General features: G+C 52.2%; 1 protein-coding gene and 1 pseudogene across 1 annotated transcript; both read left to right on the top strand.

Moving 5' to 3' along the window:
* The first annotated feature begins 2,712 nt into the window (after positions 1-2,712).
* LOC116526170 lies at positions 2,713-2,923 on the top strand (annotated as a pseudogene).
* Positions 2,924-3,779: 856 nt separating this feature from the next.
* BTNL10 (butyrophilin like 10) lies at positions 3,780-14,391 on the top strand. The gene is made up of 5 exons (XM_032242183.1): positions 3,780-4,028; positions 5,035-5,759; positions 6,658-6,939; positions 8,388-8,597; positions 13,140-14,391. The coding sequence occupies exons 2-5, from the start codon at positions 5,453-5,455 to the stop codon at positions 13,841-13,843; spliced, it is 1,503 nt and encodes a 500-aa protein (XP_032098074.1). The 5' UTR covers positions 3,780-4,028; positions 5,035-5,452; the 3' UTR covers positions 13,844-14,391.
* Positions 14,392-24,390: the final 9,999 nt, after the last annotated feature.

Genomic DNA, 24,390 nt, shown 5'->3' with positions numbered 1-24,390 from the left:
AGAACTGAAAGTAGAACTACCGTTTGACCCAGCAATGCCATTACTGGGTATATACCCAAAGGAAAAGGAATCACTCTACCAAGAAGACACATGCACTCCTAGGTTTATTGCAGCACGATTCACAATAGCAAAGAAATGGAGTCAACCTAGATGCCTGCCATTGGGGGACCGGATAAAGAAAATGTGGTGCAAACACACCATGAAATACTACACAGCCATAAGAAAGCAAAATTATGTCCTTTGCAAAAACACGGATGCAGCTGGAAACCATGATCCTAAGTGAATTTAATACAGGAACGGAAAACCAAATGCTGTGTGTCCTCACTTATAAGTGGGGGCCAAACACTGGGCACGCGTGGACATAAGCAGAGAGAAAGGGAGGGGAAAGGGCTGAACAACTAACTTATTGGGTGCGATGTTCACTCCCTGAGTGCTGGGATCCCTGAGATCGCAAACCTCAGCCTCACACAGTAAATCTGTGTGACAAACCTGCACATGTACCCCCTGAATCTAAAATAAAAGTTGGGAAGAAAAGAACTGGGGAGAGAGGCTGATGCACTGACATACATTTCCGCAGAGGGCGCCAAAGGCCAGGCAGCCCCAATTTTTAACAAAGTTGAGATCTGGGGTTTTCTTGTTCTTTAGCTCCACAAGAAGGGGTACGTGTAACTCTTTTTTTTTCTTTGTTTTCTCTCTCCCTCCTCTCTCTCATGCTCTGTTGTTTTTTCTTTTTTTTCTTTTTTCTGCTTTTTCTTAAGTGTTTTCTTTCTTTTTTTAACTTGATATAAAATTTACATAATATCAAGTTGACCTTTTTTGTTGTTGTTTTTGAGACGGAGTCTCACTCTGTCATCCAGGCTGCAGTGCAGTGGCACAATCTCAGCTCACTGCCACCTCTGCCTCCCGGGTTCAAGCGATTCTCCTGCCTCAGCCTCCTGAGTAGCCGGGATGACAGGTGCACACCACCACACTCAGCTAATTTTTGTGTTTTTAGTAGAGACAGGGTTTCACCATGTTGGTCAGGCTGGTCTTGAACTCCTGACCTCATGATCCGCCCACCTTGGCCTCTCAAAGTGCTGGGATTACAGGTGTGAGCCACCGCACTGGGCCAAAATTGACCATTTTAAAGTATACCATTTTAAGGTATAAGTACGTTCCCAGCGTTTTGCAAACACCATCTCTATCTAGTTCCAAAATATTTTCATCACTCTAAAGGAGTTTCGCTCTTGTTACCCAGGCTGGAGTGCAGTGGCGCGATCTCGGCTCACCGCAACCTCGGCCTCCTGGGTTCAGGCAATTCTCCTGCCTCAGCCTCCTGAGTAGCTGGGATTGCAGGCACGTGCCACCATGCCCAGCTAATTTTTTGTATTTTTTTAGTAGAGACGGGGTTTCACCGCGTTGACCAGGATGGTCTCGATCTCTTGACCTCGTGATCCACCTGCCTCGGCCTCCCAAAGTGCTGGGATTACAGGCTTGAGCCACCGCGCCTGGCAGCCCTGAAAATATTAAACAGTTGTTCCTCATGTCCATTTCCACCTCCCCCGTCTCCTCAGCTCCCAACAACCACAGTTTTATTCCTGTCCCTGCATTCACCTGTCTGGTCATTTCACATGAATGGAATTACGCAGTGTATGACCTCCTGTCTTCTTGCCTTTGAACTTTAAACATTGCACCTGAGGTGGGTTAGGCTGCACGTGTCTGCAGGAGCCCTGGCTGCCCACCGGAGAGGCTCTGGGCCACATGTGGGCTTGTGCACAGAAGGACCACCGTGTCAGGTGACCCACCCATGGGCTGAAAGCCCACACCTCCAGGACACCTTTCTCCTCCATCGCTTCTCCCAGTGCCTGTGACAGTCTTTGTCCGACAGCAGGCGTCACAGCCGCTCTCAGCACTGTGTGACTGGGCATCCTAGCAGCTCTCTCTAGGTTGCTCAAGCCCGAGTCCTCCTTCCCAGTCATCACAAGTGTACCTCGGCGCAGCGCGGTGGCTCACACCAGTAACCATAGCACTTTGATAAGCTGAGTTGGGAGGATCGCTTGAGCCCAGGAGTTCGAGACCAGCCTGGGAAACATAGCCAGACTTTATCTCTACCAAAAGTACCAGAAATTTAGCCAGGCGTGATGGTGCACCTGTGGTCCTGGCCACTTGGCAGGCTGAGATGGGATGATCGCTTGATTCCAGGAGATGAAGGGTGCAGTGAGCCGAGATCACACCACTGCACTCCAGCCTGGGTGACAGAGGGAGATGCTGACTTTAACAATATACATATGTTTTTTCTTGTTTTGAGACAGAGTCTTGTTCTGTCACCAGGCTGGAGTGCAACGGCGCGATGGCTCACTGCAACCTCCACCTCCCTGGTTCAAGTGATTCCCCTGCCTCAGCTTCCCGAGTAGCTGGGATTACAGGCTCAAACCACCATGTCCGGCTAATTGTTTTTTGTATTTTTATTAGAGATGGGGTTTCACCATGTTGGCCAGACTGGTCTCGAACTCCTGACCTCAGGCAACCCACCCAGCTTGGCTTCTCAAAGTGCTGGGGTTACAGGCATCAGCCACCGCGCCCAGCCAATTAATTTTTTAAAAAGGACAAGTGATTGGAGTTTTAGGTCATAGTCTGGTAAAAGGAGATCACAGGATGACATAATTCTTACGTGTGGACATATAAAAGGGGAACAGCCTCTCTTCCTTTCTCCGCCATCGTGGTGTGTGCATTACTCTGTTTCTCGCCATGTCTTCTCACAAGATTTTCAGGATTAAGCGATTCCTGGCCAAGAAACAAAAGCAAAATCGTCCCATTCCCCAGTGGATTCGGATGAAAACTGGTAATAAAATCAGGTACAACTCCAAAAGGAGACACTGGAGAAGAACCAAGCTTGGTCTGTAAGAAACTACACATGCGATGGCACACATATTTATGCTGTCTGTAGGTCACAGTCGTGTTACCAAATCAAGCTGAAAAATGTCACGGCCATCTGGAGAAGTTTGAACAGTTTCCTTTCTGTATCTGTTATGAAGGCATTAGTACAACGCACGGTGCTTCCATTATTCATGTTAAAAAAAAAAACAAAAAAACAAGGTTTAGGTTGCCTGGGTTCAGTAATAAATATGTGAGACCTTTCACTTCTAAAAAAAAAAAAAAAAAAAGGGGAAGAGCTGGCTGACCTAAGGGACACTCCGCGAGGAGTGACATAGGGAGGGCCTTGCAGGTGGATTTCCTCTGGCGCCCGCAGGCACGGGAGTGCTCAGCACCCTTCTGCGGAGCTCCGATGAAGCCCCTCCCTCCAGGAAATCGAGGCAGCTCCTCCCTGGGCTCCTTTCTCACCAAAACCCCTAGAAAAAGGCCCAGACTTTTGAGTCTTCAAACAAGAAGGCCAGGAGGGAAGAGGCCTGGCTGCTGGGTGCTGGAAATGAGCTTGAAGGTTCTAAGCCAGGCCAGGGAGGTCGCCAGTGAGAACAGACACCCAGGACCCCCAGCCACGGCAGGCAGCGAAGGTCTGCGGCAGGGGAGCCCTGAACGTTCCCCCAGGACAATACAGGAACAAGGCCGTTGCAGCATGATCATAAACACCTTTTCCGAAGGACTCGGGCCGGCTCAGCTGGGTCTGCACCCCGTCAGATAACCGGGGGCTTTATCTGCATTTGCAGCTTCTGCGGTTGGCCTGGGTCCCGGCCTGAGCCGCCTCCTCCCTGAGGGAGGGCGTATCTCCTGCTGCCCAGCCCAGGCTGTTCCACACTGGGGACCACACTCTTCGGGAAGCCTTTTTTTTTTTTTTTTTTTTTTTTCCTGCTGCAACTGCCAAAAAGGCACCGTTACATATTTTTGCAAAAAAACAAAAGGAAGAACCTCTGGAAACTGGGGGTCTTGGTGGCTTTCGCCAGATGCCCAGGCTGCCTTTCACTTGCACATTGCTGCCTGGAGACAGCGTGGTTGGCCTGGGTCACGCCCCACCTGGAGTTGGCAGGAAACTAAATTCATTCCCCCAAAGTCGCCAGGACTTCCCGGGAAGCTTCAGCCACCCTCAGTGCCAGGTGAGCGTTTTCTTTCTTTCTGAGACGGAGTCTCGCTCTGTCGCCCAGACTGGAGTGCAGTGGCACAATCTTGGCTCACTGTAACTTCTGCCTCCCAGGTTGAAGTGATTCTCCTGCCTCAGCCTCCTGAGTAGCTGGGATTACAGGTGTGTGCCACCACGCCCAGCTAATCTTTGTATTTTTAGTAGAGACGGGGTTTCACCATGTTGGTCAGGCTGGCCTCGAACTCCTGACCTCATGATCTGCCCACCTCGGCCTCCCAGAGTGCTGGGATTACAGGCGTGAACCACCACACCTCGCCCAGGTGAGCATTACCTATGGTCAGGATGCTGTTTGCTCTTCAGTGTCTCTGCTTCCGCCACCCTATCCCCATCTCCAAGGGGCAGAGGGACGCCAGGGCCTTCCTGCAAGGCCTGAACTGAATAGGACAAGAGCCTGCGCCCACATAACTACCTAATGACACACAATAAATGCCCAGCCTGGATGGCTGTGCCAGGTAGAGCCGCCCAAGGCCACATACCTGTTTCCCAGCACCTGCTCTCTACACCGAAGGACAGGAAGTGCTCAAGGGAGACTCGTGAGGGGCTTAGCCTGCCCATCCCTGCCGAAGAGTTCTGAGGATCGGGCCCAGCCCCCAGCCCCTGAGTGTGGAAGTCCCCGTGGGGACAGCAGGAAAGCAAGGGACATTAAGGGAATCCTCTGATGTTGTCCTGACCTCTACTTTGCTTAACCCGAGCCTGGGTTTTCTCCCCCAGCGTTCTGGTGTTTCATGACAGTCACCGGCTAGAGGCTGGGCCATGGCCCTTCACGAGCGGGTGAGAAAATCAAACCCCTTTGCTCCCGGATGTCCCTGTGGAATTCTGCAGACGGACTGGGGTGAGAGGTGCGTCCCTGCGAGGAGGTGGGCACAGGCACACACCGGGCGAGGCGTGCTGTGTCTCCGTCTCTAGCATTCATAGCTTGTTTGGGAGTGGGGGTGAATGACTTTCTCTGCTTTCTCTTTCAGGGTGTTTTTCCTCTGCACCTGTTCGCTTCCTGGCGGTGGCTCCTCTTCCGGTGACAGTGCGTGGCTCCTGCCGGCAGGAATGGCAGTGACGTGTGCTCGAGACGTCTTCCAGCCCTTTGTCACCCTGGTCTTCCTGCAGCTCCCGCTGGCCAGCATCTGTCACAACTGCTGTACAGACCCCTGTGCAAGTGGAGGCAGGTGCCCTGGCGTGGGGCGGGCATGTCCAGCATGGCAGGAAGCTGAGGCCTCTCCCCGGCAGTTCAGGGCTCAAGAGGTCCTCCCAGCTTCCGAGATGAGGGAGGGGCGGGTGGGGGAACACCCGGCCTCCCCACATATGGCCTAACCCAGCCCTTTCTGATCTGCTCCCCCAGGGAAAGCCAACTTTGACGTCATTGGGCCTCAGGCTCCTATTCTGGCCATGGTTGGGGGACAGGTGGAGCTGCAGTGCCAGCTGTTCCCCAGTGTCAGCGCTGAGGACATGGAGCTGAGGTGGTACAGGTGCCAGCCGTCCCTGGCTGTGCACGTGCGTGAGAGAGGGATGGACGTGGATGCAGAGCAAGTGCCACAGTACAGGGGAAGGACCACCTTCGTGAACGACCACGTGGCAGCTGGCAAGGCCACCGTGAGGATTCACAGCATCACCGCCTTCGACAATGGGACGTACTGCTGCTGCTTCCAGGACGGAGCGGAGTTCGGGGAGGCCGTGGTGCAGGTGCAGGTGGCAGGTGAGGCCGGGGGCTAGCTGGCTGTCAGCCCCACTTCTGAGCACGGCCTCAGGGCCCAGCGTGTCCAGGTGGAGGGTTTCAGGAGGGCGGGAGTGAACCCTCCCAGCTGCTCCCCAGAAGCACAGCTGTGAAGGCAGGCCACCTTCTTCATCTTCCTTCCCTCCTTGCACCACTGGACTGGAAGGTGGGGAAGAAAGGGAAGAGAAAGAGAGAGACGTGGAGAATGAAAGAGACAGAGCTGGACAGAGAGGACAAGAGAGAGGCAGGGAGACAGACAGGCGGAAAGAGAGGCAGAGAAAAAGAGAAAGGTAAAGAACGACAGAGAGAATGACAGAGACAGGGAGAGAGAGATGGAGAGAGAGGGACAGGAGAGACAGAGAGGGAGAGAGACAGAGAGAACAAGAAACTGAGAGACACAGAGAGAGAAACAGACAGAGAGAGAGTCAGCGACAGAAAGAGTGAGGGAGATAGAGACAGAGACAGAGAGACAGTAAAAGCGAATGACAGAGAGAGAACATGGGAAAGAGAGTAAGCAACAGGGAGAGGGAGGGAAAGTGACAGGAGACAGAGGGACCGAGAGAGAGAAGAGTGGAGATCCGGGGGCTTCCCGGGCGACCCAGAGCTTGTGCTTGGAAGCAGACAAGCCTGGGTCCCTTCTGCGACCTGGATTCTGAGTCCGGGACACGGGATGTGTGTTCAGTCCTCCTGGGCCTTCTGCTTGGGCTTCCCCTCTTTCGTCTGGGAAATGGGGGCACTCTGCTAGGGATGGCGTTTGACAGGGTAGGCAGTTTGTGAAACTGCCAAAAATACCCTGGAAATCCTCAAGACTGTTTTTTTTTTTCCTTTAAGTAGAAGCAGCCATGGCTGCAGGGATTCAAGCCGCTGTCTCTTCCTTCAGGGCTGGGCACGGAGCCCAGAATCCAGGTGATGGCCAGGCAGGACGGAGTCAGGGCGGAGTGCACGTCGGCAGGCTGGTTCCCCGAGCCCCGGGTGGAATGGAGAGACTTCAGGGGCCAGGCGAGGCCTGCTGTGACAAATCTCTCAGCTTCAGCCACCACCGGGCTCTGGGCTGTGGCGTCCAGCTTGACCCTCTGGGACAGGGCTGTGGAGGGTCTCTCCTGCTCCATCTCCAGCCCCCTCCTCCCCGAGCAGAGGAAGGTGGCTGAAAGCCGCCTGCCCGGTGAGTGCTCTGTTCAGGTCTGTCCTCACAATCCCTAAGCACAGGAGTCCATGGCCCTGGACACTGGGGATACTAACACACAGCTCTGGGACTTGTGGCACGAGGGGACAGGTGGCAGGTCCTTGTCCTCACCTGGCTGGGGCGTCCCGGGACGTGTATCACCTGGGTGCTGATTACTGACGTGGAACAGAGATGAGGGTGCAGAGACCCTGGGGAGAACTTTGCCTTTGGGGTAACAAGAAATGTACACCCTAATATCAATGGTTTTTAAAAAATAGACTGTTTTCTTTTTTAAGACGGAGTCTCACGCTGTTGCCAGGCTGGAGTGCGGTGGTGTGATCTCAGCCACTGAGCCTCTGCCTCCCGGGTTCAAGCGATTCTCCTGCCTCAGCCGCTGGAGTGGATGGGACTACAGGTGCCCACCACCATGCCCAGCTAATCCTCGTATTTTTAGTAGAGACGGGGTCTTACCATGTTGGTCAGGCTGGTCTTGAACTCCTGACCTCGTGATTCGCCCGCCTCGGCCTCCCAGAGTGCTGGGATTGCATTCATGAGCGACTGCAGCACTGTTTCTTGATCCATTCACCTACTGGAAAACATCTTGGTTGCTTCCAGATTTACCTTTTGACAAAAACTTTCACTTTTACTTTTCTAAATTATGTCAAACTTACAGAACATTTGCAACAGTAATAGAGAAGTTGTCTGTGCACCCTTTACTCAGGTTCACCACATTTTCACCTCAGTGCAATATTTCTTTTTATCGTCTCTCTCTTTGTCTATCTACAAATAGACATCTAAGGTCCATTTCCCACGCCGGCATCTGACCTCTGTTTCCTGCGCACGTCTGACCTCTATTCCTATGTATATATCTAATGTCTATTTCCTACGCATACATCTGATATCCATTTCCTATGCATGTGTTTATACCCAACTGCCTCGGTCCATTTTGGGTCCTATAACAAAATACCACAGACGGGGTGGCTGAGAGATGAGATAGTTATCGTAAGTTTTGTGAGCGGGGCGGTCCAAGATCAAGGCGTGGCAGATTTGGTGTCCGGCGAGGTCGCCTCCTGGTTTATAGGCGGCACCTTCTCACTGTGTCCTCACGTGGTGGAAGGGGTGAGGGAGCTCTCTGGGGTCCCTCTTATGAAGGCACCATTCCCATCATATCCGTTATGGGGAATCCACCCTCATGACCTCTTCACCTACCAAAGGCCTCACCTCCTAACATCATCACCGTGGGGGTTGGGATTTCAACCTGGGAACTTTGGGGGACACAGACATCCAGTCCCTAGCACCACCTGCACAGATACATACTTTTTTGGAAACTATTTCACAGTAGTTTGCAAATATGATGCCCCTAGACCCGTGAACCCTTTAGCGAGTTTGACCTCAGAACACCCATGACCTCTCACCCCAACATTCTTGGCTTCCGGAATCTTCTCCAGCTACCTTTTCCAGAAGCTCCGGGTTCACGGCATGGAAAGCGGCTCTGCCTCTGGTCCTCGTGGCAGTGGGACTCCTGACAGCTGGAGGCCTCTGTATCTTCTGGAAACGTCAAAGGGAAAAGAACAAAAGACGGCTGGAAGAAGACAGGGAGCGAAGAGAAGAGAAGCAGCAGCCGCCCGCCGGCAGTGATGAGACGGAGCCATGGGGCGGTGAGCAGGGAGCCTAGATGAGGCACATCCTGCCCCTCAAACCCAGGACCCTAGCACGAAGCCCTGAGCTGAGGCTTTGTCCATGTGTTCTCAACACTCTAGGAACGGGGTGGCTGGTGGGGCCCCCCCACTCTGGAATTGCCCAGTTGAGATCTATGCAGTGAGACATCTGTCTCCTAGCAGTCCTTCGGTTAGCCTTCACTGGCTGATTTTGGGCAGGGTGTTGCACTCTCGCTTGAAAACAGATCTGAGCTTGAACCCCAAGTCTGATGGGCGTGAGCTGAGGGGCCTGGTGTGAGCCCTGAGCCACTCTGTCCGCTGCGGGTGCTGACACCACCCTGAAAGAGTGCTGTGGTGACCAACAGAGTCACATCCAGGGCAGGGGCCGCGTGAGGAGGGCTTGTGGGTGCCATCACTGTGATGATTCTCAATATTGACTGTGTCCTTCATTTGTCCACTTCACTCCCTTCCTCCTGTGCATTTCAGGAGCTGAGGACTTGTCCCTAGACTGCAGAGCCCGTTTGGAGAGTAGGGCTGGTGCTCGGCTGGTTACAAAGACTGCATTACCAGAGTCGGTCGTGCCGGCTTACAGCTGCCATCCAGCATTTTGGGAGGCGAGGTGGGAGGATCTCTTGGGGCCAGGAGTTTGAGACTAGCCTGGGCAATATGGCAGAATCCTATCTTTACAAAAAATAAGGAAATTAGCCCGGCATGGTGGCATGTGCCTGTTGTCCCAGCTACTCAGGAGGCCGAGGTGGGAAAATCGCTTGAATCCAGGAGTTTAAGGCTACAGTGAGCTGTGATTGTGCTACTGCACCCAGCCTGGGTGACAGAGCCAGAGAAAGAAAAGAAAGGAAAGAAAGAACGAAGGGAGGGAACAAAGGAAGGAAGAAAGAAGGAAAGAAGGAAGAAAGGAGGGCAGAAAGAAAGGAAGAAAGAGAGAGAGGGAGGGAGGGAGAGAGAGAAGAAGAGAAGGAGAGGAAAGAAAGAGAAAAGTCAGGGCGAGGTGGCTCACGCCTGTAATCCCAGCACTTTGGGAGGCCGAGGCGGTCAGATCACTTGAGGACAGGAGTTCAAGACCAGCCTGGCCAACATGGCAAAACCCCATCTCTACTAAAAATACAAAAATTAGCCTGACATGGTTGTGGGCGCCTGCAATCCCAGCTACTTGGGAGGCTGAGGCAGGAGAATCACTTGAACCCAGGAGGTGGAGGTTGCAATGACATGGTACCACTGCACTCCAACCGGGCAACAGAGTGAGACGCTGTCTCAGAAAAGAAAAGAAAAGTCAGCATTATGACACACTTAGGTAGGTTGAAGGAAGACAGGGCCAATGGCCTACACACTCATTCTGATGGAAATAAGAAAAGTCCAGACTTAGCAGGAGAGTGAGAAAGGAACGAACCGGGGCCACCAGGAGGCAAGCCCAGACTGTCTCTGGCTTCAGTCTGCCTTCTGAGGCTTGTTTCTGCATGTCTGTGTGCAGGTGTGTGTATGTGTTTGCATGTGGACGAGTATGTCTGTGTGCTTGTGTATGCATGTGTGGGTGTGTGCACGAGTGTGTGTATGCATGTGCATGTGTTTATGTGTGCATGTGTGTATGTGCAAACATGTGTGCATGTGTGTGATGGCTATGTACATGTATGTGTGTCTTCATGTATGCACACCTGTGTGTATGTATACCTGTGTTTCTGTGAGTGTGAGTGTATGCTGCCTGTGTGCATGTGCATGCATGTGGATGAGTGTGAATATGTGCATATGCATGTGTGAGTGTGTGCATGACTGTGTGCCTGTCTTTCTATGAGTGTATGCTGCATGTGTGCATGTGTTTGCATGTGTTTGCATGTGTATGGGTGTGAATATGTGTGTATGCATGTGTGAGTGTGTGCATGACTGTGTGCATGTATATCCATTTCCATGAGTGTATGCTGCATGTGTGCATGTGTGTGTATGTGTTTGCATGTGGATGAGTGTGAATATGTGCATATGCATGTGTGTGTGCATACCTGTGTGCATGTATATATGTCTCCATGAGTGTGAGTGTATGCTGCCTGTGTGCATGTGTTTGCATGCGGGTGACTGTGAATACATGTGTATGCATGTGTGTGTGCATGACTGCATGTATATCCATTTCCATGAGTGTATGCTGCATGTGTGCATGTGTGTGCACGTGGATAGGTGTGAATATGTGTTTATGCATGTGTGAGTGTGTGCTTGGAGGGCTTGGATCAAAAGGGCAGGATCCCCAAGGCCTTGCAGCATGGAGTCTGGGTGCTGGAGCTGTACCGGATGCCCCAGTGTGGGATTACAGGCATGAGTCGCCATGCCCAGCCTGGGCTCCTTCTTTTTTATTTCTGGGAGAGGCAGGCATGGAGAGCCCATGGCCGCAGCTGTCTTGCATGTGGGAGATGCTGAGGGTCTCTGCTTTCCTGATGGGGAGCTCTGGGGATGTGGTTACCATGGACATAGGGAAATCTGAGTTTTTACGTCTGGACATGATCTCATGAAATACAGAGAAGAGGCCGGGCGCGGCAGCTCACCCCTGTAATCCCAGCACTTTGAAAGGCCAAGGTGGGCAGATCACTTGAGGTCAGGAGTTGGAAACAAGCCTGGCTAATATGGTGAAATCCCATCTCTATTAAAAATACAAAAAATTTAGCTGGATGTGGTGGTGGGCACTTGTAATCCCAGGTACTTGGGAAGCTGAGGCAGGGGAATTGCTTGAACTGGGGGGCAGAGGTTGCAGTGAGCCGAGGTTGTGCCACTGCACTCAAGCCTGGGCAACAGAGCAAGACTCCATCACACACACACACACACACACACACACACACACACACACACAGAAGAGAGTCCCTGTGGAAAGGGAGAGGCAAGGACCAGGGGAGGCAAAACTGGCTGAGCAGGAGATGGGGCCAGTGGGAGGACTTGGGAGGGACAGTTGGCAAAACGTGAACAAGCTCTGCAGATTCCGAAACAGCTGTTTTCTAGCGCTACGCCCACGTCCATTTTCTGGCTTTGACCATTTTACTATAGCTATGAAAGATGTTGTCATATGCCATATTCTTTATGCTTTTTGTCACTCTTTGTAAATCTGGAATAATTTTTTTTTTTTTTTTTAGACGGAGTTTCGCTCTTGTTACCCAGGCTGGAGTGCAATGGCGCGATCTCGGCTCACCGCAACCTCCGCCTCCTGGGTTTAGGCAATTCTCCTGCCTCAGCCTCCTGAGTAGCTGGGATTACAGGCACACACCACCATGCCCAGCTAATTTTTTGTATTTTTAGTAGAGACGGGGTTTCACCGTGTTGACCAGGATGGTCTCGATCTCTTGACCTCGTGATCCACCCGCCTCGGCCTCCCAAAGTGCTGGGATTACAGGCGTGAGCCACTGCGCCCGGCCTGGAATAATTTTAATGTGAATAAGAAATTTCCTTGCATGAGAGCATTTGGGATGGAGGGAAGCGCAAAGAGCTGGACTAATTCTTCAGTGAGGGAAGAGGCAGCTGGGGGCTGGCCAGGGCCGTGGGGGAGACGTGGTAGCAACAGCCCGTCCCACAGCTCGGGCGCAAGGAGCAGGGGACTGAGCGGGCAGAAGCAAGGCGGGAATTAGCAGCGGGGCTGTGTAGAGGGAAATAAAGAACCAAAAGCAAGGGGAGCAGGGCTTCCCTGCAGGGAGGAGGCAGAGGCATTTAGTGGGGAAGCTGGGCCTTTGATCACGGAGAGCGTGGATCCTCTGAAGCCCTTGGGGATGAGGGTTCAGGCGATGACGTATGCCTGGGACATGCGACGGGGACACAGTGGCGCACAGGGCTTCTGGAGGAGCAGGGCAGGCCGCCGAGTGCTGGTTCCGGTGTCGGGAAGGTGTGTCTGGAGCAGCCAGGTGCCCAGGCTGCCCTCACTGCCTCTCATTCAGGGAGCCGCAGTGTAGACGGATCTCCATCTCCAGGTCATGCCCCAAAGGGTGGCACTCTGAGACAGCAGGCAAGACAGAGGGGACCCGTGAACGGAGGGTCAGCAGAGGAAAGGTTGCCTCTGAGGAAGCAGGACGAGGACTGGGACAAAGCAGAGAGAACTGCTTCCCGCAGATGTGGGCGTTTGGGGAGACCTTTGTCTCAGCATCGGGGCTGCTGGGATCCTTTCTAGGGCTTTCCAGGTGTGCTGGCTGGTGGTCCACGTCCTCCCTTCAGCTCGGCTTCTCAGTCTCCGTCTCTGTGTCTCTCTGACTCTGACTCTGTCTCTATGTCTCTCTGTTTTTCTCTCTCTCTGTCTGTCTCTCTTTCTTTCCCCGTCTCTGTCTCTCTGCATCTCTCTCTCATTGTGTGCACCTGCACACCGGCCCCACTCTGGCCTCCCTGGACCTTCTGCCAGGATCCCGCTGGCAGCCCCAGGCTGCATGTGCCCCGCTCTCTTAGGGACAAGACACAGAGACCATGAAGGGACTCCTGGAGATGGAGGGGGACGCCCCAGTGTGGGAGACCAGCCTTGGGGTTCCCGACCTGCAAGGGAGGCACCCCAAGCTCCAGACACGTGACTTCTTTCCACAGTGAGCCCGAAGCTGGACCCGGACACCGCGAGCCCCAAGCTCAGCCTGTCCGAGGATGGGAGAAGCGTGTGGCGGCTGCTGTTCCCGCAGGACCTGCCCCCTGGCCCCGAGAGGTTCGAGCTGGAGCCCTGCGTCCTGGGCCGGGAGCGCTTCTGGACGGGGAGACACCGCTGGGAGGTGGAGGTGGGCGGCAGGCAGGCCTGGGTGCTCGGCGTGTGTGTGGAGGGCTTGCCGAGGAAGGGCAGGGTCCCCAAGGCCCCGCGGCACGGAGTCTGGGCGCTGGAGCTGTACCGGGGGCGCTGCCGGGCCCTGTCCTTCCCCAGGACACGCCTCCAGCTGGCCCAGCCCCTCCGGCGGGTGGCCGTCACCCTGGACTGCCATGCCAGCAGCATCTCCTTCCACAGTGGGGCGGACGGCTCCCTGCTCTACACATTCTCTGGACTTGCCCCTGGGCCCCTGCGGCCATTCTTCTGCCTCTGGACCCACGACCCCTGTCCCCTGATCATCTGCCCGGTGGGCCAAGAGACCCGGAAAGTTTCCGCTGACTCCGGAGACCTCTGGCTTTCCCCGGGAAACTCCAGTGGGGGAGACACCACGTCCCCCATAGACAAGGACACTCCCCGGGCGAGGCTCACATTCTCACCCAGCCCTGTCCAGCTCCGGGAGGGACGTCCAGCCCCTAAATCTCAGCAGGACTGTGTCTGAGGGTGCGGCTCAGGGCCGCGATCCCCCGTCCCAGCTCCATCCTTCTCCTGTAAAATGATGGCACTATGGTAAGCATTGAATCACGCCCCTTCGTAGGTTGACGTCCTAACCCCTTGACCTCCGAATGTGGCTGTTTGGAGATAAAGCCTTTAGAGAAGGAAGTGAGGTCAAAGGAGGTCATGATGTGGGCCCCAATCCCATAGGGCTGGTGTCTCCATAGAAGGGAGGTCAAGTCACAGGCATAGAGGCATGGCCCTGAGAGGGTCTGGGAAGCCCAGGAGAGAGGCTGAGGAGAAAACGGCCCTGCCAACTGACGCCTTGGCTCGGCCACTGGCCTCCAGGACTGGAGACGGTCCGTGTCCGCCTTTAGGCCAGGCCTGTGGTCCTTTGTTACAGAGGCCCAGGCAGATTAATAATAAAGAGTAGTCAGTACACCCCTGGGCTCCTCTGTGACAGGCAGAACTTGGGGCACGTGCAGAACCAGCAGCCCAGGGCCCTCGTGCTGCTCCATAAACAGCAGCCCTCCTCCTCCTCCTTCTCCCTCCTCCTTCTTCTCCTCCTCCTTTCTCTCCCTCCTCCTCCTCCTCCTTTCTCTCCCTTCTCCTCCTTTCTCTCCCTTCTCCTCCTCCTTTCTCTCCCTCCTCCTCCTTTCTCTCCCTCCTCCTCCTCCTCCTCTTCCTCCTCCTCCTCTTCCTCCTTCTCCTCCTCCTTTCTCTCCCTCCTCCTCCTCCTCCTCTTCCTCCTTCTCCTCCTCCTTTCTCTCCCTCCTCCTCCTCCTCTTCCTCCATCTCCTCCTCCTTTCTCTCCCTCCTCCTCCTCCTTTCTCTCCCTCCTCCTCCTTTCTCTCCCTTCTCCTCCTCCTCCTCTTCCTCCTCCTCCTCTTCCTCCTTCTCCTTTCTCTCCCTCCTCCTCCTCCTCTTCCTCCATCTCCTCCTCCTTTCTCTCCCTCCTCCTCCTCCTTTCTCTCCCTTCTCCTCCTCCTCCTTCTCCCTCCTCCTCCCTTTCCTCCTCTTCCTCCCCCTCCTCCTCCCTCCTTCTACCTTCTTCTCCCTATTTCCTTTCCCCTCCCCCTCCTTCCCTTCCTCTTCTTCCTCCACTCCTCCCCCTTCCTCATCCCCCTGACATTCCCCCAGACATCTGGTCTACCTGGGATCCCCTCTCCCTCCCTCCCCATGATGTGTTATCACAGGGCCACCCAGAGGCCCAGCCAAAGGTCCCAGGCCTTGTTGACTTACCCTTGGCATCAGTCAGGATCAAATCTGAGCAGAAGCCACACCAGCAATTTGACAGACAGAATGGGCCAGAAGGAAATGTTCTCCAGTCATCAGAGAATGCAGACGACAAGGACACTGTCCTTCAGGGTGCTGGCGCTCAGCTCCTGAAGCAGCGCCCATCCCATGGCTGGGACAGCAGGCAGCTCAGGGGAGGAGCCCTCGGAGGTGAGGGGCCCCCAGTTCGGCTGGGAAAATGCAAACTGGTCACATACCCTGAGGCTGGACAACCCTGGGCGGGACGAGGGTGGACTGACCCCAACCTGAACTCACCCTCCGGCCACCCGTTGCAGGGCCAAATAGAGAGCAGCTGACGGGAGCCTTGCAGGCCCGTCTCCACCCAGCCAGGGAGCACATGGGAGCGCCCTGAGGCTGACCCAGCTAAGTACAGCACACCTGGAGGTTTAAAATGATGCAAATTTCCTGTGGTCCCAGCCACTCAGGAGGCTAGGACAGGAGGATAGCTGGAGCCCAGGAGTCTGAGGCTTCAGTGACCTGTGTTCATGCTGCCACCCTCCAGCCTGGGCAACACAGAGAGACTGTCTCTAATCTAAACAAACAAACAAAAAACGACTACACAAATGTATTATCTCCCAATCCTGGAGACCACGTCTGAAATCAGAGTCACAGGGCTGGTTTCTCCCGGACCCTCTGAAGAAGGCTCCGTCTCAGCTCCTGGTGGCTGCCGGCCACCTTGGCTTGTGGAAGCGCCGCCCCAACCCCTGTCTCTGTCACGCGCAGCTCTCTTCTCTCTGTAGGTCTGCGTCTCGTATCGCCCTCCCCTTTCCCCATGAGGACATGCAGTCATTGGCCTTGGGCCACCCTAAGCCAGGAGTGCCTCATCTTCAGAGCCACAAGAAGGGATCTTAATTCCATCTGCAGAGACCCTTTCTCCAAATAGGGTGCCCATTCACAGATACCAGGCACTACGACTTGGACGTACCATTTTGGGGGGCCCCATTCAACCCACTGCAGTGAGCTGTGAGGGCTCAATGACCCTCACGCCTCCCAGAAAAGAACAGAGTCCACCAGGACCCTGTCGGGGTCTGTCAGCTGTTGGGAGAGAGAAGTGCCTTGGACAAAGGTGAAGTCCATTTTATCAAGGTATTCCGGATTTCCAGTGTTCTCAAAGTCCACCGTCAGAGCACTCGCGCGGTTACTGGTGTGGCCAGAAATCGCCATGGAAGAAGGTGGGCTCAGAGCTGAGCTCTGGAGAGAGGGTAGGATGGGCGTGGGTGGAAACAGGATTGGACAGAGCCTTTGCCCTGCCCCGTCTCCCCACTGACAGCTCCACATCATCACCAAGCTCTGCAGATGACTTCCTTCAGCCTCAGGCTGACACTCAACTGTAAAAAAAGTTTACTTCTCTTTCCTGATTATTAAGATAATACTGATATATAAGAAAGTGCGCCCATTTTAAGTGTGCAGCTGGATGAGTTTGACCCTTGTATATAATCACACCCCCTGCAAGAGATTAACGCTTCCTCCCTAAAGGTGTCCCCTAATCCCTTAGTAACTGACCCACTCTCCCCTGTCCCAAGCAACCACTGACCTGGCCTCTACAGTTTCTGGTTTCCATTTGTTTTCTATTCACTCTTGGTCTTTCTTTGGGTTAACAAGTCCATGAAAATCCAGCAGCCTTCCTGGTGTGGCTGGGCCCATGGCCACCGCCTCACTCCAGCTCTGCTCTTGGATGCGTCTGTATTCTATATCATCCCTCTCTGCCTGCTATCTGGAATTTCAAATAAATGAAAGTCTACAGTGCATCTGTGTGTGTGACTTCTGTCCCTTGGCACGGCCACATCACTGCCTGTGGTCACAGTCTGGTGCATTCTGCTGCTGAGTAGTAATCCCAGCACTTTGGGAGGCCAAGGCAGGCAGATCACCTGAGGTCGGGAATTCGATACCAGCCTGGCTAACATGGTTAAACCCTGTCTTACTAAAAATAAAAAAATTGCTTGAGCCTGGGAGGCGGATGTTGCAATGAGCCAAGATTGCAGCACTGCACTCCAGCCTGGACGACTGCGGTGAGACTCCATCTCAAGAAAATGGACAGCTTCCTCTGGATCTTTGGGTCTTCATTCTGAAGGCCCCCGTCTACATGCTTAATAAATGTGTCTGCCTTTCCTCCTGTCTGCCTTTTGCAAGTTGATTTTTCAGCAAATGCAAAGGGCCCAAGGGAAAGCCTTGTCCCCTCCCCTGCTGTGACCATCCGCCAACATGTTTTTGAGCACATTCATGCTTTCCTTTCTCCTTGATGAATGCCTACGAGTGGCAAGCTCATGTTTAACTTGATAAGAAACGGCCACCTGGTTTTCCAGACAAGCTGCACTGTTGTGCAATTTCACCAGCAGATACTGCAACACATCCTCACCCATGCTGGATGTCACCACGATGGCACTGGTATCTTCTTTAATTTCAGCCACTGTAGTGTGTGTCTGTGTGCGTGTGTGTGCCTGTGTGTGTGTTCATACACACACATGTATTGGTATAGTATTTTGGTTTCACTTTGCATTTCTCTGGTGACAAGCAAGAGTATTTTATCGTGTGCTTATTAGCCATTGGTGTATCTTCTTTTCAGGATGGGAGTACCTCTTCCAGTCCTTTGCCTATTTTTTTGTTTTTTGCGTTTTGGTTTTTGGGTTTTTTTTCTAGAGACAGAGTCTTGCTCTGTTGCCCAGGCTGGAGCACAGTGGCACAATCACAGCTCACTGCAGCCTCAACCTCCTGGGCTCAGGTGATCCTCCCACCTCAGCACCCCAAGAAGCTGGCACTACAGGCATACGCCACCACTTCTGTTTTTTTTTTTTTTTTAGAGAGATGGGGTCTTTCTATGTTGCCCAGGTTAAACTTCTGGGCTCAGGCAATCCTCCCACCTCAGCTTCCGGAGTAGGTAGGAAGGACCACAGGTGTGTCCAGTTCTGCCCTTTTCTTAAATAGGATTGTCTGGTGAGTTGGTTGAAGGCAAAAAATAAAAGTGGTTTAAAAAATAAACAATAAACAGGGTCGTCTGTCTTACGATTGAATTCTCAGAGTTCCTCACATGCTCTGATACAAGCCCTTTACTGAGCACGTATTTTGCGCGTTACCCATGGCTTGCATTTTTATTGCCTTAACTATATCTCTAGAAAGCAGAGGTTGTGGCAAGGGGGTGAGGACATGTTTTTCCATGCACGCAGTGCCTGGGCTCTAAGGTGGACGGTTCTGGAGGCCTGATGCCAGTGTGGAGACTAGTTAATGAGACTCCACTGTGCACTGAAGATTCGCTTAGCGAGTACATCTTAGGTAATCTCACCACAGAAAGGGTAGCTGTGAGCTGATGGACGTGTGAATTAGCTTGACTGTGGCAATCACTTCACAATGTATACATATATCAAAACATGTGCGCCTTAAATATATATAATTATTCTTTGCTAATTATACCTTGATAAAGCTGGTGGAAAATTAAATTGCTTAATTACCAAAAGAAGAGCAAACATCTTTTTTTCATTGTTTTCTATTATAATACCTGCTTTGATGTCCTGTTTAGAAAATGGTTCCTGAATCCAATGTCCAGATATTTTCTCCTCTGCTGTCTTCCAGAAGAGCAGCCATTTTAGCTCTTACACTTAGCCCTGAGATCCATTTTGAGTTGATTTTCGTGTACAGTGTGAGGTAATGCTTGAGGTTCGCTTTTGTTAGTAGCCAGGCTGGAGTGCAGTGGTGTGATCTCGGCTCACGGCAACTTCCACCTCCTGGTTTCAAGTGATTCTCCTGCCTCAGCTTCCCAAGTAGCTGGGACTACAGGCATGTGCCACCACACCCAGTTAATTTTTGTATTTTTTGTAGAGACGCAGTTTCGCCATGTTGGCCAGGCTGGTCTCGATCTCTTGACCTCATGATCTGCCCGCCTCAGCCTCCCAAAGTGTTGGGATTACAGGCGTGAGCCACCGCGCCCGGCCTGAGGTTCACTTTTTAAGCATAGCTATCCAGTTCTTCCAGCTCCATTTGTCTTCACCATTGCAAAAGGAGGTGACATTTTAAATTAAATGTTCTCCTTTGAGGCAGTTAAGTGTCCACGTGCAGTCGCGTCTCAGGGAGGCCGCAGTCGGCAGTGCACCCCGCCCAGCATGGGTTTTGAACAGGGTCGTGCAAACAGACACAAACCGCCAAAACGGTCCTGTCTCCCAGAGTCCCTCGCGGCTCACAAAATCATACAAGTTTCTTTTCTTTTTTGCTTGTTTGTTTGAACCACTTTATTGATGTACGGCTAACATACAAAAGGCTGCGGATACTTCGTACAGACCCTCTGGTGAGTTGAGGTATCGCCTGTGAAGGTGTTGCAGCTGTCAAGGTTGTAAACCTACCTATCTCCTCCAAGACTGTTTTCCCACCCTTGATAGTATTACTGTGAAATTCATTTGTTTTCTGCTTCTTTTCTTTTCTTTTTGGTAAGGACACACCATAAGACCTATACTATTAGGAACTTTAGGTCGGCAATATCGCCTGGTGAGCCACGGCACTGGCCTCGAATTATATCTGCAAGACACATGCACCCTGCATAACTGCACCTTTGATCCCTAGACGACCACCTCCCCCCTCTCCCCAGCCTTCTCCTCTCTGCTTCTAGGAGTTTGACTATTGTGCATTGCTCCCTTGAGCCGGTCCTGCTGCTGGCTTCGCTCTCTTGTGCCTGGCTTATTTCACTCAGCATCACGACCTCCAGGTTCATCCTTGTTGTCACAATGGCAGGATTTGTTTTCTTCTTTCTCAGGCTGAATAACAACTCATTTGCAGCTAATAATAATAGCCTGATTTAAAAATGGGCAAGAGCCCTGAATAAACATTTCTCCCAAGATGTATGAACGGTGTGATGGTTAATACGGAGTGTCAACTTGAATGGATTGAAGGATGCAGTTTTATTCCTGTGTGTGTCTGTGAGGGGGTTGCCAAAGGAGATTAACATTTGAGTCAGAGGACTGGGAAGGGCAGACCCACCGTCAATCTGGGTGTACAAGAATTGGCACACACAGTTATGGAGGGAAAGAACTACCACCACCTGTGTCTGCGAGCTGGAGAGCCCCGGAGGCTGAGTCCATGCAGTCTGTGCCAAAACCTGAGAAGCAGGGGCACCTACGGCATGAGTCCAGGCCGTGATGGCAGCCTGAGAAGCAGGTGGGGAGTACTAAAGGATGGACGTCCCAGCTCCAAGAGGGAGAGAAGTTGGGAGTTTCCTTCTGCCAGTTGGGTCTCCTTGGTGTTTTCTGCGTTGTTTGTATTTGCTTTGTCCTAAGCTGGGGCAGGATGACTAGGATTTGTACCAAGTGGCCGCCACCACTTACAGTCTGCTCCCACGCTTGGCGGTGATGTAGCTACTGTGTGTTTGGTCTGCTTCAAGTGGTATTGGTCAAGCCATACTTGACCCAGTCTGGGCTTTTTACATTCCAAATAAAGTCTGTAGGAATGGAAATTAGGTTTCAAGTAGAAGGTAGCCCCTCAAAGGGAAAAGCACCATTTTAAACGTGTGGACACAGAAGCCGTGAGGTGGGCACACCAGCACCTCGGGTGGGATCTGAGGCCACCCACAGCGGCAAGGGCATGAAGTGAGCTCGTCTATCTCGGTATGACTCAGGTAGACATGGGCAGCCCCTCCTTTTGTCCTCAGCCACAAAAAAAAACCAAAAACAATTCCTTGGTTTTTCCTTGCAGTAGTTCAGCCCTCAGCTTCCTCTCCAGTCCCTCCTATAATGTCAGATGTGCAACTTCCAGTCTCTAGTGCACCCTGCTTCGAGTTTTAAGACACCCAGAGAACTGATCTAAAGCCACAGCTTGCAAAATCCTCCTTGGGGATCCTAAAGTTCTCTCCACTTCATACAATGGTGAAGTCGAGTTGGGAACATTATCCCCAATTTCACCTAGAAATTTGGTGCAGAGGAGTCGGGGGCAGGTGGGCCACAGGTAGAGAAAGCCTTATCTTTTTCAAATAGACTTTGTTTTTTAGAGCAATTTTAGGTTCACAGAAAACATAGAAGGTACAGAGATTCCCCACACATGCTCAGCCGCCACACTGGCAACTCCCCGACCAGAGCGGTGCATTTGCTATGGCTGAGAGCCCACATCGACACCTCATTAGCACCCAGTCCAGAGTCTACATTACGGTTCACGCTTTTCCTTTGTCAGTTCATAATAGGTGTGCATAGGGTGCACGTGATAGCTTGATACATGCATACAATGTATAATGATCCAGTCGGGGTAATTGGGATATCCATCACCTGACATATTTAGCTTTTCTCTGTACTGGAAGATTCCAAGTCCTCTCTGCTAGCTGTTTTGAAATACACAATAGATCGTCACTAACTACAGTCACCTTCTGATTTATGGAACCCTTGGTCTTATTTCATCTATCTACTGTAATTTTTTTACACGTGAATCAACCTTTCCCGATCCCACCTCCCTCCTACTCGTCCTGGATCTCATGAAGACAGTAGATTGGTGGTTGCCAGAGGCCTGTCTATGCTCTAGTCCCTATGGGAGGTCAAAGGGGTGAAGTCATCAGAGGGCGATGTCTGCTGGACATGTGTTCAAAATGAGTCCCATTTTGCCCTTGAATGTGTGAGGTCAAGAACACTGCTCCATCTGTCAGAGCCTTCACGTTGTCATCTATAAACTAAGTGGATTTTGCCTTGGAGAGACATCCAAGGTCTTTAATGTTTCATTTATTTTATTTTTTTAGAGGCCAGGTCTGGCCCTGTTGCCCAGCTGGAGTGCAGTGGTGCAGTCAAGGCTCACTGTAGCCTTGAACTCCTGGGCTCAAGTGATCCTCCCACCTCAGAGTCCCAAAGAGCCGATGGCTTGACCCTGTAATCCCAGGGATAAGTCAAGGGTGTCCTGAGTGGGCATTGCTTTGCACCATGGTAAAGGTGAAAAGTTGCAAGCTGAACCATTATAAGTTGGGGGTCAACTGTATACACACACACAAAGTACATGTGAAGTGCATAATGATGTGTTCTGTCTCAATGGAGATCTGTGTGTGCACGCACATGTGTGTCTCAGCTTCCCTCTCAATGGAGATCTGTGTGTGCACGCACATGTGTGTCTCAGCTTACCTCTCAATGGAGATCTGTGTGTGCACGCACATGTGTGTCTCAGCTTMCCTCTCAATGGAGATCTGTGTGTGCACGCATATGTGTGTCTCAGCTTACCTCTCAATGGAGATCTGTGTGTGCACGCATATGTGTGTCTCAGCTTATCTCACCACCAGGTGGTTGGAGACAGCAGCTTTGTCCACGTGTTAGCAGAATAGGCTGATGTTCAAACCCATCATGCAGACACAAAACAGGCCTCCTGCTCCTGCCCCAAGCCACGCCCACTCTCTCGTTCCAGGCTGATGCTTTGCTTTCCTCCCCAGAAGGAGCAGGAAACCTGCAGGTCCCTAAAGAGCCTCAGCAAGTGAGAGCCTTGAGCCACTCCTGCTGCCTGTGGAAATTCCTCAAGGAAACACTGACCTTTCTCCCACAGGCAAGAAGACCAAAGTGCCCTTCCCACAAGCCCAAAGCAAGTTTCCATTCATGTATAGCCCAGCAAGAATACAAGGACCCCAAGTGACCCAACATATAGGGTGAGTGGCTTCAACCCAGACTTAAGCAACTCAGGATGCATAGTGAGTGACCGAGCCCGAATCCAGCCTGGATCTCCCTCTGTCAGGATGAAACTACAATTGCAGTGATGACCCCTCAAGGGCACATGCAAAGGCACTGCCCCTTCATTCAAACCCTACCGCAAGCTTGCAGAAGGATGCCCTGCACAGATAGAGCCTGAGGAGCATCAGACTAGCTCAGGGCCCAACTCTGGGACCCCTGCAGTTTCGTCTGCAGCCAGCCATGCCGCCAGGGGTGATTCCACAGCTGACATGTTTCCATCCTATAGCAGTTTCCCGACCTCTGTGCTGTGACTGGGATTCTTTCAAGCGGCACTTTCCTTACACAAAAAAGTGGGCAGTAATTCTTGTTCTGCTTTATGCATTCTCAGCAGAGCGACAGGCCTCTGCAGGGGGTGAGAGTTCATTTTTGGCGGCTGAAGGCATCACCGTGGCTTGTAGCCCTCTGAAGGACCGGCACACAAACAGATACACAGTGTATCCGTGCTGTGGAAGCTGCATGGTCGTGGTGGCAATGAGGAAAAAAACAGTCTTCAAAAGGCTCCTTCTGGGGCCCACAGTGAAATAAAGTTTACGGAACTCTGTTCTCTCCTGACTTCTTGGCTGTTGTTTAAACTGGAATCAGCGATTCTCAGACTGGATTCTAAGAACCTCAGAGTGTGGCCCTGCAGATTTCTGGGCACCAGTGGAGACTTACGATGTCGGTTCTAGGGAGGGGCAGGAATGTACATTTTCAATCAGCTCTTCTATCCTGCAGCTGCCTAACAGCACCGCAGACTGAGAGGCTCAAACAACAGACATTTATTTCCTTCCTTGATCTGGACATCCAAGGTCAAGGTGCAGACAGCACTGGCTCACCCTCGGGAATCCCCAATGGCTATCCAATGGTCCTCTCCTCCCCCTGTCCTCGCACGGTCCTCCCTCTGGGGTGTCTGCATCCTAATCTCTTCTTTTCATAAGTCCCACTACATTAGGGCCCAGCCCAATACACTTGCTTCACTTTAATTACCTCCTGAGAGAGCCTGCCTCCAAACATCACAGTCCCGTCACCCGCGGTTTCAGTTACCCACGGTCCACTGTAGTTATTTTTATTAAGCTATTGTGCAGGACAGAGAGACCATATTCCCATAACTTTTATTACAGTATATTGTCATGTCTTTCTAGATTCTTTACCTTTTTTGAATTGCTGCATATCTTTACACACAGCATCTCACTTTGCTGCCCAGGCTGAGCTCTACCTCCTCGGCTCAAGTGATCCTCCTGCCTCAGCCTCCCAAGCAGCTGGAACTACAGGCAGGCACCATCACACTCCACTAATTTTATTACTAGTTATTGTTATTAATCTCTTACTGTGCCAACTGCATACACTTTATCATAGCTGTGTATGTGTGGGGAAGGGCTCAGCCTGTGTCGGATTGGGTACTACCCTCACTTTCAGGCATCCATTGCGAGTCATGGAATGTATCCCCCAAGGATAAGGGGGGTTATTAGTCACACTCTGAGGTCCTGAGGGTTTGGACTCCACAGATGATTGGGGGGCAGGGGATACACAATGGAACCCATAACAGTTCTCAGAATGCTTTTCCTCACACCTGAAAGTGTAAAACCTGCTCTGAGGGGTGGGGAGAAAGACCCCATCA

The sequence above is a fragment of the Sapajus apella genome, unplaced genomic scaffold (assembly GCF_009761245.1).
Source record: "Sapajus apella isolate SASKATOON/1434 unplaced genomic scaffold, GSC_monkey_1.0 scaffold49, whole genome shotgun sequence".
NCBI classification, from domain to species: Eukaryota; Metazoa; Chordata; class Mammalia; order Primates; family Cebidae; genus Sapajus; species Sapajus apella.
This window is presented reverse-complemented; position numbering and strand designations above follow the sequence as displayed.

Coding starts and splice junctions, on each gene's coding strand:
- BTNL10 (XM_032242183.1), top strand. CDS start 5,453: ATGGTTGGGGGACAGGTGGAGCTGCAGTGCCAGCTGTTCCCCAGTGTC. Junction 6,940..8,387: donor GGCTGAAAGCCGCCTGCCCG/GTGAGTGCTCTG, acceptor AATCTTCTCCAG/CTACCTTTTCCAGAAGCTCC. Junction 8,598..13,139: donor TGAGACGGAGCCATGGGGCG/GTGAGCAGGGAG, acceptor TTCTTTCCACAG/TGAGCCCGAAGCTGGACCCG.